Source organism: Sinohyriopsis cumingii, chromosome 15 (genome assembly GCF_028554795.1).
Source record: "Sinohyriopsis cumingii isolate HCF-2022 chromosome 15, ASM2855479v2, whole genome shotgun sequence".
Lineage (NCBI taxonomy): Eukaryota > Metazoa > Mollusca > Bivalvia > Unionida > Unionidae > Sinohyriopsis > Sinohyriopsis cumingii.
In genome coordinates, this window is record NC_142975.1 from 86,865,888 (window position 1) to 86,882,519 (window position 16,632).

The 16,632-nt window shown below is 34.7% G+C and overlaps 1 protein-coding gene across 1 annotated transcript in view; it reads right to left on the reverse strand.

The window, feature by feature from the left end:
* Positions 1–16,632, reverse strand: part of LOC149782249 (uncharacterized) — a 665,894-nt gene that overhangs the window by 276,394 nt on the left and 372,868 nt on the right. The window contains exons 132-137 of the mRNA XM_089935099.1: positions 15,925–16,091; positions 15,169–15,333; positions 9,875–10,090; positions 4,988–5,030; positions 3,615–3,781; positions 1,735–1,905 (exon numbers count right to left, since the gene is read on the reverse strand). Of these exons, the coding sequence (XP_089791225.1) occupies positions 1,735–1,905; positions 3,615–3,781; positions 4,988–5,030; positions 9,875–10,090; positions 15,169–15,333; positions 15,925–16,091 (929 nt within the window). The remainder of the gene's footprint in view (positions 1–1,734; positions 1,906–3,614; positions 3,782–4,987; positions 5,031–9,874; positions 10,091–15,168; positions 15,334–15,924; positions 16,092–16,632) is intronic.

The window sequence follows — 16,632 nt, forward strand, 5'->3', positions numbered from 1 at the left end:
TATTCTAATGTCAATAAAATCACTCTGCTTTCTTCTGGAGAGTGTTGTGTCCATTTACATGTCTGTTTCCGCTTTCACGTCATCCAATTTTCCCTTGAAATCAGTGACATGCATCTAAGCAATCTCTGACAAGCCGACTTTTGAGAATTATTCGAAAACACATAGTTTGACCCATTTAAGTATTTTCCAAACAGAAGTATATACTGGACTGCGGTAATAATCACTTGAACAACTGACAATAAACACTGCTGGTGGGTGCTAGATTTTCAGGTGGCTGGTCATTAAAAACAAATGCACTTTATTTCCAAACACACATGTCAAAGAGATATCATGGATTATATATTTAGCTATTATCACCTTGTCAGGTTGAATTCAATTATATGCATCAAAACAATCTATGACACACTGACTGTTCAGAGTCAGGTAATCTCTTTTCAATGTCATTTGAATCTCAATCATAATTGTCAGTAGATGCCCATGCTTCATTACAATCTTCAATACAGTCACACTGTAACACAGTAGATGCCCATGCTTCATTACAATCTTCAATACAGTCACACTGTAACACAGTAGATGCCCATGCTTCATTACAATCTTCAATACTTTTTGCACTGTAACACAGTCTCAGTGATCCCTGCACTTCCTTTAGGCCATTGCAAGTTTCAGGAATTCATAATTTTGCTTTTGCCCCAATGTTGTCACTTCTGAACCATTACGTCCATATGCTTATACCTGCTGCCTATGGCAGATGTATCAAGTATCAGCTGGTTTCATCATTGCAATCCTCAGTGTCAGACTTCTTGAGTTTCAGTGTCCCTATACATCTAGTCCCTACCTTTTCTGGTTCAAGATACAGGTAACAATCACTTTTCATAACCGTACAATTTCCCAAGTCTCGTTCCAATCTATCCATTTAGGCAGATTCCGTGTTCATTTGGCAGTGAGTGCCAGGATGAGATTGGCCTCATTTGCAAGATTTATTATATGTACATTTAACTCTTAATTTAACCTATATCTTATGACCTGTTTAAAGTTGGAACTTAATGTAGCTGGTCCATACAACATGCATCCTTCTATGGCTCCTGGACGTAACCCTCTATGTCTCTCCCCAGACATAATGTCATTGCCAGGAAAAAAAATGTATCTGATTTTTTAGATGTTTACATTCATACCACAAACATGGCTCTTGGGTACCAATGTATGTTCCACTGCAGATGCTGAGATTAACTTTATGCTATTCTGGAAACAAAAATTACCACCTACTTTCCTAGTAGTACGTTCAACATTTATTGCATGTGTGCTGTTTCAGTCCTGTTGTGTCCATATGCCAGTTTCAGGCATTCACAACTGTGCCAATCCCCCACCTTTTTTCTCTCAGTACTTCCATGTTTCAAACTAGTATGTCCACATAGTTCATACCAGCCTCCTTCAGAGCATGTGTGGTGCATCAGCTTCTGCTTTCATTATAGTGATCCTTACAGTAAGACTGAAACTGAAGAACTGTGAATATCAAAACGCACATCTAATATATGCAAAAAAATTCACATTGTTATCATAAATGGCATTTTATTTTCTACATTAGTTTGACAGTTATGGTTCTGTAATGAAAATGTTTACAAACAGATTGGTTATAGTCAGACAGACAGATGGATACAGCAATAGCAATACAACCCTGTAATGCATCATGTGAGGGATAAAAGTTGCCACAATCAGTTGCCACAGAAACTATATTACCTGTAGTATCCCATCCTTGGGCCTGAGTGGAATTCTGTGCTGACCTTTGACATGGGTTGTCAAGGAGATATTTAGCAACACCAAGGTCAGCAAGGAGCTGCAATTGTCCATAATAGGGGAGTGCCATGTTGTCCAGCCCATGAGATTTCTTCCAATTTACAAGCGAGAAACCTTTATAAAGAAAGGTAATTTTGAGAAATAATGAACATCATCCTTGTAAAAGGGTTAAAATTCTTACAACTCAGAATCACAGGTCAACATTAAACTTTTACATCATGTGGAAACCATGGTAACTATAGACTGCATGAAGACATGAACTGACTTATTTTCCTATGGATCATACCAGTTCAAATCATTTTCATTTTACCAATTCAATGCAAGTTATGTTACATCACCAATGTAAGGTAAGAATATGCCTAATTAAGACTCTACTTTAACAACAATTTTATGTTCAGAAAAATATTCACTTGTCAATAAACATCAACCACTTGTCAGAATGATTGGACTAGTCAATTTATCATACAAAACAAGATTTTTACTTTAAAAAGTTGGCATAAAGCTGTATTTTATTCATTACCTCATTTTCTGTACATATATTTTCAGACACCAACACAATTTTTGTCCAAAAGAAGTTTTCATGCATGTTAATGTTTGGACATCATTTCAAAAGAATTTTAGTATGCACTTATGTCAACTGACACAAGTGTGGTTCTACAATAATATGGGATTAATACCATATTTTGGAAAGTGAAGCAATGTCTATCATATTAATTTGAAATAACCCTGACGACTTATATGCACAATTCCCATTGTCAAAAATGTAAGATTCACATTTCACTGTTCATCTGATTGCTAACCATGATATAATGACTAACATTTGTTTAAAACTATATTAATAATCTGTGGAAAAAAAAATTAAAAATAAATCAAACATTAGAAAAACATGTTACCCCTTATAAAAGAGAAACCCGATTAACTGTCCAAGCCATTGTGTTGAAAATTTTTGTTTAACGCTTCCAATGTGAATAGTACTAAAACCTACACTATGTCATGTACCAGTCATGATGTATTGGTTTCAGTGGATAATAATATATATTTTAAAACAAAAAAAAAAAAAGGAAAAGAAAAATAACACAAAAACAGAACCTTATTTCATGTGTTTTATGTTGTTGTTGTTGTTGAAGGGTTTAACACCATTTTTCAGCACAAGATAGGCTATACATGGTGGCCAGTATAACTGGTGGAGGAAGAACACTGGAAAACCCTGGGAAGAACCACCGACCCATGAGAACCTACAGGCAAGCTTTCTCACATATCCATGTTTGCTTAACCCACACAGACAGAGGCGCTTTAGACCACTTGGCCACTCTTATGAATTTATAAACGCTGAAATCAAAACAGCTTACTTTTCATATTGTACAAGTTTTGTTACCAGGCCACACAAAATGGAATCAGTTCTTAGGTTATGTTAGTAATATTCAGGGCCAACATTATAGTCTCCCACTTACTTCCAAAAATAAACTACTGCTTAAATTATCTGGAAAATTACAAACAAGATTTACTATCATATTTAATTTTACTTTTGCTTTTTAGTGATCAATTATGTGAACAATTGGAGCTATTGATGCAGTTTTGCATTCCTGGCATACTTTGCTGTCTCACTGCATGGACAGCCTAATACTGCATGTGTGGGTTTGATTGTCTGTGCTTGGATTTGTCATTCATTTATTTTTGGACGCTGAATAAGATGAATTGGTACAGTTTCCTTAACATTAAAAACTATTTACTTTTTGCTGTCTGAAAACATGCAGAAAAAATGATAGCACTTTTTTTCTTCATTAAATATTGAAGATGAATAAATTTTTTCATGATATTTCTACCTGCATCAGTGAAAGGTTTATTCCAGCTGCATGTGTAATTCATTGGGAGTCTGGTCTCATGGAAAACACTGGCTATGACATCTCCCACTCCTAAGGCGTCTAGAGAAGATGTGATCCTCAGGTTAAGCAGGTAGTTCTTCTCTGCCAGTAGCTGCTGTATGCTGAATCTAAAACAGTAACTAGATGAATGAACATCACTGTTGATGAGAAATGGGCCTATATTCAAATTACATGGATGGAAATGGGCCTATATTCAAATTACATGAATGGAAATGGGCCTGTATTCAAATTACATGAATGGAAATGGGCCTATATTCAAATTACATGGATGGAAATGGGTCTGTATTCAAATGACATGAATGGAAATGGGTCTGTATTCAAATGACTTTGATGGAAATGGGTCTGTATTCAAATGACATGGATGGAAATGGGTCTGTATTCAAATGACGTGAATGGAAATGGGCCCATATTCAAATGACATGGATGGAAACGGGTCTGTATTCAAATGACATGGATGGAAATACGCCTGTATTCAAATGACATGAATGGAAATGGGCCTGTATTCAAATGTCATGGATGTCTGTGATATTATGATGCAAATGATGACACATTGGTTCAATATTACCAAAGAAGTTCTACATCAAATAGGAGCCATAAATCAAAATTTCACATCTTGAAAATATAACTTGACCAAACTCTTCTTAAATAAATATTTGTTTTAATTCATCAGACCTTTTAAAAGTTATTGAGCAGAAAGAGAATTTGTAACATAAGTGACATGAGGACTGACTGGAAGAATATGGGCAACACATATAGTGGGGGCAAGAAAACAGAGCATAACAAGATCTGAAATGTTTTCTACACAATGGACATTTTTAGTTTTTCCCTCAAAAATACGGCTTCTATTTCATTAGTACATAATATTTGCATGCAGATACAGAGCAGACCATCCTTTGTAATGGCTGATGTATAAGAGACCACATGTACCAGCCTAGCTAGTTCAAATATTTAGTGTTATGTGTGCCCAACTCCAACTGATTTACTGGGTTCAATATCTGATGGTGACAGCTATACTTGTATCACTTTTAATTACATTTGGGAACTTGTTTGATTCTCATTTTAAGATCGTGCTATTGATGATGCATCTAGACTGCTTCAAGAAGTGATGAATGTTGGAAACAGGGAGGGAGTGGAATGATAGATGTATATGAGGAAGTTTTACTAACAAAGTCCAGTTGCTCCAGAAGCAATGTCTGACAGTATTTGAGTCTGACCATAAAACAGACAACATAGGTTTAATTTCCAAATTTAACAGCAACACTCTGCATCCCCTTCCATTGCACATTCAGTAATATCAAGTCTGCACAACTTACCCCATTCTCAGAACTCCGTTCAGGGCAAAATTCTCACTCTTACCTAAAAAAAGGAAAAAGAAAGAAATCAATGTATTTTTTAATCAAACTTTTTCAGTACAATATATTTATCTGAAAATATTTACCCAATGACATTACCATTAGCAAAATAAGCTTGCTACCTCCTAAATCCAGTCTTCCCACAAAAGAAAAAACTTCTAATTTCTCTCTCTCTCTCTCTCTCTCTCTCTCTCTCTCTCTATATATATATATACACACACACGCTAGAGACAAAGGGAAGAAATTCTTATCCATTACCACCCTTGGACTACTGCTTGGTAGCATCAATTTTAAAGTGTGATACATCAAAATATTATGCTCATATTTGTTGGCAAGAAAGGAGGGTTTTATCATAATGTGGTTGGATAAATCCTCTTGGAGAAACACTGTATACTATAACTACAAATTCCTAATCACATTAGGGACAAGAGTAAAAGAAGGAGGGAATGCTGAGAGTCCTACCTCTACCCTGGACAACTTTCAAGGGAAGAATGGTTGGATTCTCTATATGAAGGGCACTCTGCTTTACCTAACTTGTGAGCAACAAAATTGACAGTCATGTGATCCATAACAATTTTATCCATCTAAGAAGAGCGTTGAACTCTTCTTACCAATCAATTTTACTGGCAAATCCAGTGAAAGTGCTAAATTATTGACACTCATGAGGCTGTGCTGACCTCAGTTGGGTCGAATGGTCTTCTGGGTAGGAGCCACTAGATTCAAATTTAGTCTTTGCAAAGCTAAATCCAGAGATAAAAAGTTTATATGATTGACTGTACATGCCAGCCAACAGTGTTTATTACATCCTGGATCTATCAAAGTGAGGCTACAAAGTCTTGCTGTATCATCTGGACCATGCACATATCCGATCTGAACTTTCAAGAGATAGTTTAGGTCCACTGAAAGGGTATCCAATTTGCTCCCTCTGTATTACCATTAGCCATGTCAAAACCCATGAAATTCCAATTTGGAAATGGTGAGGGATTTGGTTTATTCTAACAAATATTGGCTAGATATCTGATTATGTCTGGTAGAGCTTTTCAAAACTCTGATAATATTCAATTTCTAAAAGATCTGAATACAATCCAAATCTTTGAAGATGATGATGTTTTTGGTCCTTGTATGGACACAGTAAACAAACATGCTCCTTTAAAAACACTATAATGCAAGAACACCAGCTAAGTTGGAGCATCCCTGGGAATGAAGTAAGGAGACCATGTAAAATCTGCAAAAAAAGTCATGAAAAATATAAAATTTGGGGAATAAAGAGCACACCATAAAAAATGCTGGTTGAACACAGAACTAGCATAACACTAAATCTATTTGGAGAGTTTTTACCAGATTGGCACATGGAAATGCAAAACTGAAATGTAAGCCTCAATCATGAGGACATTTATATAGGTGATCCAAGTCATCTCATAAATAAATTTAATGACCTTTTTATTCAAATTGCTAAAAAACTTCAAGAACCTAAAATTTTCTCTGATTATCCTGAACTCACACATTTTGCTTCTGAAAATGACAAGTTTGAAATTTGGGAAATGAGTCCTGAGCTTGTGTTAAAGTAAAGTATATCTTAAAAAATGGATGCCTGTAGAGCTACAGGACTTTATATACGACTAAAGCAAAGCAGCTTCACTTTTCTTTGTGATCATTGTATATGTATTAGCTCTAATAAATTTCCACAGGCTTGAAAAATTGCCAAGGTACCTCCATAACCTTAAGCTGCAACAAACAATAATGTAAGTAGCAATATACTAATCTCTATCCTTGCCAGTCTTCCATGCTCATGATTCTTTTATGAACTATTTGAACACTTATAATCTTATACTGATGGTAATCAGTCTGGCTTTTGAAGAATTACTCAAGTAAAACTGCACTCACATCTATTATAATTGATGGATAAACAGCTGCAAGCGCTAGATAAAGGAGAAATAGTTAGCACTATTATGGTTGATTTTTATATACAAAAATTGATCTTGTAGACCATGAAGTTTTGCCAGAAAAGCTAAAAATGTATTAATGGAATGAAAACTTCCTAAACTGGTTTATTTCTCACTTCAGTGGAAGAATGAAAAAGGTTTCTCTGAAGGGTCACCTTCTTGCAAGTAAAACTATTAATTGTGGAGTACCACATGGGCTCTGTCTTTTTATTCTATTTACTAATGACTTGCCCCCTTAAGATAGGAAATTCAATTTCCTCCACCTTCCTCGATGCAGATGACGCTACACTACCCGAGTACAAACTTTAAGTATGGTGCATGAAAAACAGTATAAGTGCAAAAAAAAAACAAAAGCCCTACTAGAAGCAATACTGGATAGCGAAAAACTCCAAGTTCTATTTGAAATTGTTAACCTTAATATAACCAATTATGACACAGTTCTTAGTCTATTTGTTAAGATATCACTCTAACTTCGTCTATTCACATTAAACAAATGTATCAGAAGAGGTTAATGATTCTAATTTAAAATTAACAATGTTTAAGACTCCAAAAGAGGGCATTCCATTTAATTCTAAATCAATGAATAGACTATTTACAGGATGCAATCAATTCTATAAAACTTTTACCAACATAAAACAAAATATTCTCTAGAAAGACCAAATTTATGTATAAAGTGTCTAGAAAAGCCAACCTAAGGAAAATCTTTCACCAAGGAGATGCTGATGGTACTCCAAATTTAAAGTTTGTTAGAATTAAAAATTACATTATACCAAAGCCAAATGAGGACTTATTCAAAATGCTTTCAATAATAATAATAATAATAATAATGAGGACTTTGTATAGCACCTAATCTTTAGAAGCTCTAAGCGCTTTACAACATTAGACAACACCTATAAGATAGAAAACGTATATAATGATATGTTACAAACACAAACACCATGAAATTATAAAACATTTTTAAAAAACACATGCTGAGAATATTTAAGGTAGGAAACATTATTAGGTCTTAAAGGTTGTTCTTGCAGTCAAAATAAGTGAGTTTTGAGAGCACTCTTGAATGTGATCACTGTTTCTTTGTGTCAAAGTTCAGTGGGCAATTCATTCGATGTTGCTGGGCCCTGGTATGCAAAAGAATGCTGTCCATATGACTTTGTTTTCATAGTGGGAATAATGAGTATACAATTGTTGTCAGAAGAGGAGCTTGCTGGTGTGTACACATGGGTGAGGTCGGATAGGTATGTTGGACTAGAGTCCGTGAGTGAAACGTAGCACAGAGAACAAATTGTGTGTTTGATTCTGGATCGAATAGATAGCCAGTGTAGGATACAGAGCAGTTGGGAGGTGTGCTCTGATCGTGGTACTCTAAGTATGATCCAAGCAGCTGTGTTTTGAACATTTTGAAGTTTTTGGAGTAGATATTGAGATGAACCAGACAGAATTGAGTTACAATAGTCCAGTCTTGAAAGTACTAATGAACACACAAGTGTTTTAGTGGCATCAAATGAAAGATATTTGTGAATTGAACTGATGCGTCTCAGCTCAAGATATGCAGCTTTGCATATGTTCATGACAGGTTGGTGCAATGTGAGAGTACTGTCCAGAGTAACACCTAGGTTTCATACTGATTGTGTGAATTTAATGTTGGTGTTGCTCGTATTTATTGTTTGAGGTAAAGGATGTGAATGAGAAAGTCTTTGTGTTGTAATCAGAATGGCCTCAGTTTTATCATCATTCATTTGCAGCTTGTTACATGTCATCCATGATTTCACATCAGAAATGCACCTCTCTACACCTTGGATGGCAGCATCAACTTCAGTTGGGTGGCTAGATTTGTATATTTGGGTGTCATCAGCATACAATTGGTGAGCCAGTGGATGATGATCTGTGACACTTGAGAGCGGCAGAGTGTATAGAATGAAGAGAACAGGTCCAAGAACAGACCTCTGTGGAACACCACAACACAGATTAACTAGGCTGGAGTGTATTCCATTTGCAGACACAATTTGTGTCCTGTTGACCAAGTAGGACTTGAACCACAGTAAGGCTGTATCATGAATGCCAAATACATGCTGGAGACAGTTAAGTAATATATCATGGTCTATTGGTCAATATACTGGTCTACTAGTATGGAACACCATACCCAGGGACATAAGGCAGGTTCCAAGAGTTTCTTCTTTTCATAATCAAAGTCTTAAATCAATGAAATCTTAAGATAGTCAAACAGCTCCAAGTAAAATACCTAACGTACTTTTCTCTGTTTATACAACTATTTCACATTTTTCGATACAATATGATATTTTATATATGCTGATGTACTCACTGACACTTATGCACATGTTACTGGCTTGAAAATTTTCTGATTTTCAGAATAACTCAATTCTTTAGTGTAAAGAAAAGTTTCAACACATTATGCTTTATATACTGTATATTACACACATAACAGATGGCCGCCAGGAAGGTTAGTTATTGTAATGATTTGAGGCAATTTCTCTAAATAAAGCCATTATTATCATTATCATTATTATTATTGTTATAGATCTTTATCATGATCAATATTCCATTGCCATGATGCCTGAAAGTGTAAGAAATCATCAAGCAATAGCCTTTTTGATAGAAACTGAAGTTAATTATTGTTTCCTCCAACAGAAAGAGAAAAAAAGCTGCCAGTTTTAACGATGCAGAATCTGTACATTTTTCCCAGTACAAGTTATTTTTGTTGTTGTTATTATTGGCAAGGTGTTAAAGACTTTGAACTTTCACTATAAAAGGATCAACTTCCTTGTAATGGTTTCATCGATTAAAATTCAAATGTATTATTATTACTACCATTGTGAAACTTTCAAAGGGAAAAAAAACATTGTCAACTCTATGCAGAAAGAGTCAAAGAAAGTTTGAAAAATCTTACCCCATTCATAGTCAGTGAACCACTTGTTTGTGACCTTTAACTTCTCAATGGTGATGGTCATTTGAAAGTCACAAGGGTCAAAGGTCAATGAGAAGAAATAGTTCCTGTGTATTCGAGATTCAGTAAGGCAGCAGGATACAGACAAGCATGTCTCAGAAATATGACACATCGCTGAAGTGTCCTGAAGACTGGCCAGAGAAATGTTTGCAGGACAATCTAAATAGCAAAGTAGAAATAAATTAGTCTTCCAATTTTTGCTATTACAATCATAAAATAAATTGAAAATGGAAATAAATATAGCTTGTTTATAAGAGAGTGGAATATGGGGAAAGTTATAGTTATGTAATAATTTGAAAAAAATATAAGTTATGTTATTAAATGCTGAATACTCGTTCGGTAGAAATGAAAAGATGGCAGTTCCTAATATGCTAAATGTTAGTTAACTCGGTAACCCCTGCTACCACTATAGCTCGTCACAGTATAGCTCCCTCATCTCTCGATTGCCACAATAACAAGGCTCAGTTTACCTAGCTTGTATCCCAGGCACCAAGTCTGAGTGGCAGTATTAGTCTAGGCCTGCATCCTGCATGACAAGGTAAATCAGCGCAAGCCATTGATTTCAAGCCATTTCCTAATTATGTAGGCAGTTTAACCAAAACTGTTTTTAGTGTACACAGATACAGTGAACATTGCTGAACAAAGGAAAAAGAATTGACTTCAATAGCAGCAGAAATTGTGGAAATATTTAGATTTGAAAATGATGAAAATTACGAGAATCAGTCACTGGAAGTAGACTTTTATTTGACAGACTCTGACAGAGTATTCAGAGATGACAAGTGGAATTTCTGTGTGCATAAAACTATTTGCGCTAGCGCAAGGATATTTGTGATGAGAGGTGAATGGGTCTTGTTATGCAATGGAAACAAAGCAATATTGACCATTGGAGGGGGGGGGGCCAGCCAAACCCAGGAATGAGGTCACATGACTCATTCAGCCAATGGAAGATAGTTAAGGGGTATGAATATATGGGTCAGCATCCTTAGCATCACTTGCAAAGAATTCTTGGAGATACGGGTAGTATATTTAGAGATCATAAATTTTACATTTTCCACCACCACCTGACCAACCGCCTTGGGGTATAGCTTCCTAGGTTGTAGTTAAATTTGGTAAAATAACTGTAGACATGTTATATCATTTGAACATAACTTGTTTTAGCGTCATATGAATTTCTCAGCAGTAACATTGTATTATGATAGCATTCACACTGATACTACACACATTATTCAAGTCATCTCTTTGTATCCTTTGTTATGTGTATACATACGAAAACAATTTTTTGTATATAATTTCTTTTATATATATAAAAAAGTAATAGCATGGTTCTTTCGGTTACATGTACATTATGGCGGTCTCAACTCCCAAATGGATTGGTTTTTGGTTTGATGGTTACAAATTTACATTCAGGTCTGAATTTAAACTATGTAGTTTATCACATACTATGTTAAAGTAATTTTGTAAATAACTTTATGCATGTTAGATCATATGAATATATTATTATTTTCAATACAATTGTCACTTATGTGGCCTGCATCAACAAAATCGTTTTCAGTGTTATTCAGTATGCTTAAATTCTTACTTTCCTCCTTAATGTTGTTATCCTCTCACACACACTTCATCACAAAATTGAATTAATTTCTTGTGTTGGTATTGTTAATTATTCAGTGTGAATTCATAATGGATTTTATGGATTATTCATGGCAAGAGAAACTGGTAAGTAAATCATTTAGTTTTACCTTTATGCATGAGTGTTATTTCTGCATGTAGCATTAAATTTATACCATTATGTAATTTTACTGAGAACTGCAGTTTCAAATTTCAGCTTAATTAAAGGAACATAAATAAATAAATAAATTTATTGCAAGTAGCCCCCTCTGCAAGCCATTATGTATGTAATTTTATTGATAACTGCTGTGCCAAATTTTAGCTTAATTAAAGGAACATAAATAGGAAAATAACATTTAATGCAAGTATCTCCGTATGAAAAAATATGCAAACCAAGTACTCTCAGCAAGTCTCACTGGTAAGGCTAACACTGCTCTGGATGATCTCTCTGCAAGTATGCTGTAGGGAAATACCTAGATGTTTGGTTCAAGGGTTAATGAGTTAAGATGACAGTTTCTAATATGCTAAATGTTATTAAGATGACAGTTCCTAATATGCTAAATGTTATTAAGATGACAGTTCTTAATATGCTAAATGTAATTAAGATGACAGTTCTTAATAAGCTAAATGTTATAAGATGACAGTTCTTAATAAGCTAAATGTTATTAAGATGACAGTTCCTAATATGCTAAATGTTCCATGACAAGGTTCCATATGCATGCCAATGTTAGCTGCCATACTACATAATCGGTATTAGATGACAAAGTCCCACATGTATGCCAATGTTCACTGCCATACTACATAATTGGTATTAGATGACAAGGTCCAACATGTATGCCAATGTCAGTTGCCATACTACATAATCGGTATTAGATGACAAAGTCCCACATGTATGCCAATGTTAGCTGCCATACTACATAATCGGTATTAGATGACAAGGTCCATCATGTATGCCAGTGTTAGTTGCCATACTACATACTCAGTATTAGATGACAAGGTCCCACATGTATGCAAATGTTAGCTGCCATACTACATAATCAGTATTAGATAACATAGTCCCACACGTATGCCAACGTTAGCTGCCATACTACATAATCGGTATTAGTTGACAAGTCCCACATATATGTCACCCAAAAAAACCTGCAGACTAGTGGTAAATGTAGGGGTGTGTGCTAGGCAGGAGGTTTGAAATTTCAAATGAAGAAGCAAATGCCCAAGACACACATATCATGCATATTGTTAAATCCTCATGTGATCGGGATACCTGTAAGGTGTACAGATGGTAACAGACACATACAGAACTCTTTATTTGGAAGCAAAATAATTCCAATTTTCTATGAGTTGACTAATCGGAAAATTTAACTATGGCCTTAAGCTGTAATTGGTTGATCAGTGAATGTCAATATGAAACTTGGAATATAAAGGTAGATAAAGTCACAGGGGATGAGAGGGTGGAGTTAAGTTTGCTGGTCAGTTAATTTAGTTGGTCAGTTCCATTTGGGAAAGAGTTATAGTGATCAGTGTAGTACAATGATGACCATACAAAAAGTCTTCTCTTGTACTAAGTGGATATCAAGAAGTTTTAATCTGCTTCAAAATGCCGACAGTAGAAATGGTGGAATTCATCATAATATGTGTGGACTAAAAGAAACTATTTAAGAATTTGTTATGGACAACTGAAAGCAGACAGCTGATGTATTATTATAATTAAACAATGTCTTGAAATAAATGTTAGGGACGAGAATGCCGTGTTGTGAGCTAATTCATCAGCACACACACACATACACACACATTACCTCTACCACTGCTGTGTGATATTATGATTCATATGCACTGTATGCTCATTCTATAGTAATTAAGCAGAAATGCATTACATAAAGCTCACACATCTCAAGGAAATTTAATTTGTTTTTAGTATGTCAGTCCACGTCATACAGGCAAGTCTGCCACAAACATTCAGCAATTCTGCCTTGATAATTATGTCATTCAGTCATACTGGCGATTCTGTCCCACAGATAGTGCATGTCGGCTGTTCAGCCTTGACAATTTTGTCACTCATTAGTACTGTTGATTCTGCTCCTAGATGTCACTCAGTCATACTGGCGATTCTGTCTCACAGGTAGTGCATGTTGGCTGTTCGGCCTTGACAATTTTGTCACTCATTAGTACTGTTGATTCTGCTCCTAGATGTCCCTCAGTCATACTGGTGATTCTGCTCCTAGATGTCACTCATTAGTACTGGTGATTCTGTCTCATAGATAATACATGATTCTCTACCATCTTATCACAACTAACCCCATGGAGAAGACAGCAAGACCCAGAAATCCCAAATATATCTAAATATGTACTATTTAATAATTGTATAATGGCTGCATAATAAAGGTACCAATACAATAAGGCAGTGAAATGTTATTGCATCCTATTTTTAGTCCCTTACAAAATCATTAAGAATTTTCTCTGATTTTTTTCTGGAGTTTTTCTAACTAGTGAAATGTTTTAAATATATTCAATAGAAAGAAACACAAAGCCTAAATAAAAGAAAATATGTTTTTTGTGTTCAGCTTGGCATTATGTTGGCTGACAAAGCAAACAGACTTTGATTTGGCAAATTCTGAAGTTCACTTGCTGTGAAAGTTTGAGTCATTTCATTCCAATATAACTATTTCCAGTAAATGCAAACTAACATATGCTGAGTTTCTGATTTGTTGTGTCCAACCTAATGTCTAGCATGAGTAAAATATTCCTGATGCATTGGATCCTTTTGTTGTTGTTGTTGGGTTTAATGCCATTTTTCAGCACACGATAGGCTATACATGGCAGCCAGTATTAATGGTGGAGGGAGAACCTGGAAAATCCCTGGAAAGAAACACTGACCCTCGAGAAGCTACTGGCAAGCTTTCTCACATACCCACATTGGCTGAATGTGAGACTCAAAACCCACGCAGACAGAGGTGAGATGGCAGTGATCTGTAACAGAAAGCGCTTTAGACCACTCGGCCACTTGGGGCCGCACATTGGATCCTGTAACTAATTCACTGATTTTCATCAAAAATGTAGAAAAAAATGAAGTCATTATAAAAGGAATTCAATTAGTTGGGTGATACCTAAATGGGTACTGTGTCCACCTCTATCTTGTGTGTGTTAACTTTTAGTTTTACATGTTGTTCTTCCAAAATAAATGAAAATGTGCATTCCTACAGGATATAAAGTAACTTACTTTCTATCTTGCAAGAACACATTTTCTTTTATATGGAAGGATTTTATCAAAATGATTGCCTTAAAAAATTGTTAAGCAAGAAACCATTGATCGTGCTCATGTGCTGTTAACCCTTTCACATGCTTAAAATTCTAAACCTTCCCTGTTAACTTTTGCACAAGCTATACAAGTCTATACCTTTCCCTGTTAACCCTTTCACATGCTATACAATTTTATACCTTTTCCCCCTCCAAAACAAGGTTAGAAATTAAAACCTAGAAAACTGAATGTTTATTTTCTACATACATTACTAGAGCTATTTCTGAAAAAACATGTAAGCAGCAACTGATAAAGTAACAAACAAGAAGTAATCATTGATGCATAGCTAAGGGAAGGAGACATTAAACTGCTATAGAACTAAGAAATGAAAACTTGCCATTTCTCCAATTATTGGAGTCCACCAAAGCACTGTAGTTGCATTGCTGGTCCAAGAGGTAACCTCCAATTCCAAGTTCCTGGAAAAGCTCTAATTCTTGGTATCCTTCTAGAGGCTGAAACAATGCTACTGCCTTCATTGCTGACCATCTAACTATGGAAAAGCCTATAGTAATAATAATAATAGGCTGCTTATTGTTTCCCAGGACTAAAGACCTAAGTGCAGCTTAAATGGTGAGAGAAAAGTCTTTAGCAAGGCAAATCATCTGGTTTATAGTAAAACATCATGTTAGATAAATGTATGTATATAAATTGAAATAAACTACTGGACACATAATAGAGTTAGAAGGTTGAATTCCTGTAGAAACAGCCATGTAAAGTTTTGCAAACATAACCGTTTTTGTTTTATTTGTCTTGTCTTGTCTATGTTTTTTATCTGATATTGAAAAGACTCACTAAAGAGTCAAAAGCGCTCAGGCTAGCTAGATACCAGTTTCGCACTGTTCGTTGTCAATATATTGCATTTATCTTAATCAATCCCTGACACACTGACACACGTGATTCCTTGCTGGATCCAGTTCAATTGAAAGAATTGCTATTTGCCATATGATTTTGTATTCTTTATATATATATATATATATATATATATAAATAAAATCAATACCTTAATCGTGTACATGAGTAATGCAGTGGCAGAGATGAGTGGCATAGACAAGAAAGTGAGAGAGAATAAGAAAGCAAGAAATTGAGCTCTGACCTGAATCAATAAATCCCTCATTCCAAGTGCAAATGGCTTTAGGCATGATCGTATGTTCTAATACTGGGATCACAATATCACATGTACTGCTGCGTGCATTGAAGCAAATGCTGAAGTACAAATTCACAATGAATTTTTTCTCATCAGGAAGCTCTTGGAAATTGTAGCTGAAAATTAAATAAGAGTTTATTAATTACAAATATTTAATATGACGTGTGTTATTTCTTTCATACTGTGCATATGTCAAATTTTTAAGTTATGAAAATAAATCTTTCACTATTTTTTGGGAGGTGGAAGAATCATATCTGTCTTCTGTGTATAATTATCACTTTTATTCTGTGCATTATTATTACTTATTACTTTAATTCTGTGCATTATTATTACTGTTATTCTGTGTATTATTACTTGTATTCTGTGCATTATTATTACTTTTATTCTGTGTATTATTATTATTTTTATTCTGTGTATTATTGTTACTTTTATTCTGTGTATTATTACTTGTATTCTGTGCATTATTACTTTTATTCTGTGTATTATTATTACTTTTATTCTGTGTATTATTATTACTTTTATTCTGTGTATTATTATTACTTTAATTCTGTGTATTACTTTTATTCTGTGTATTATTATTACTTTAATTCTGTGTTATTATTACTTTTATTCTGTGTATTACTTTTATTCTGTGCATTATTATTACTTTTATTCTAT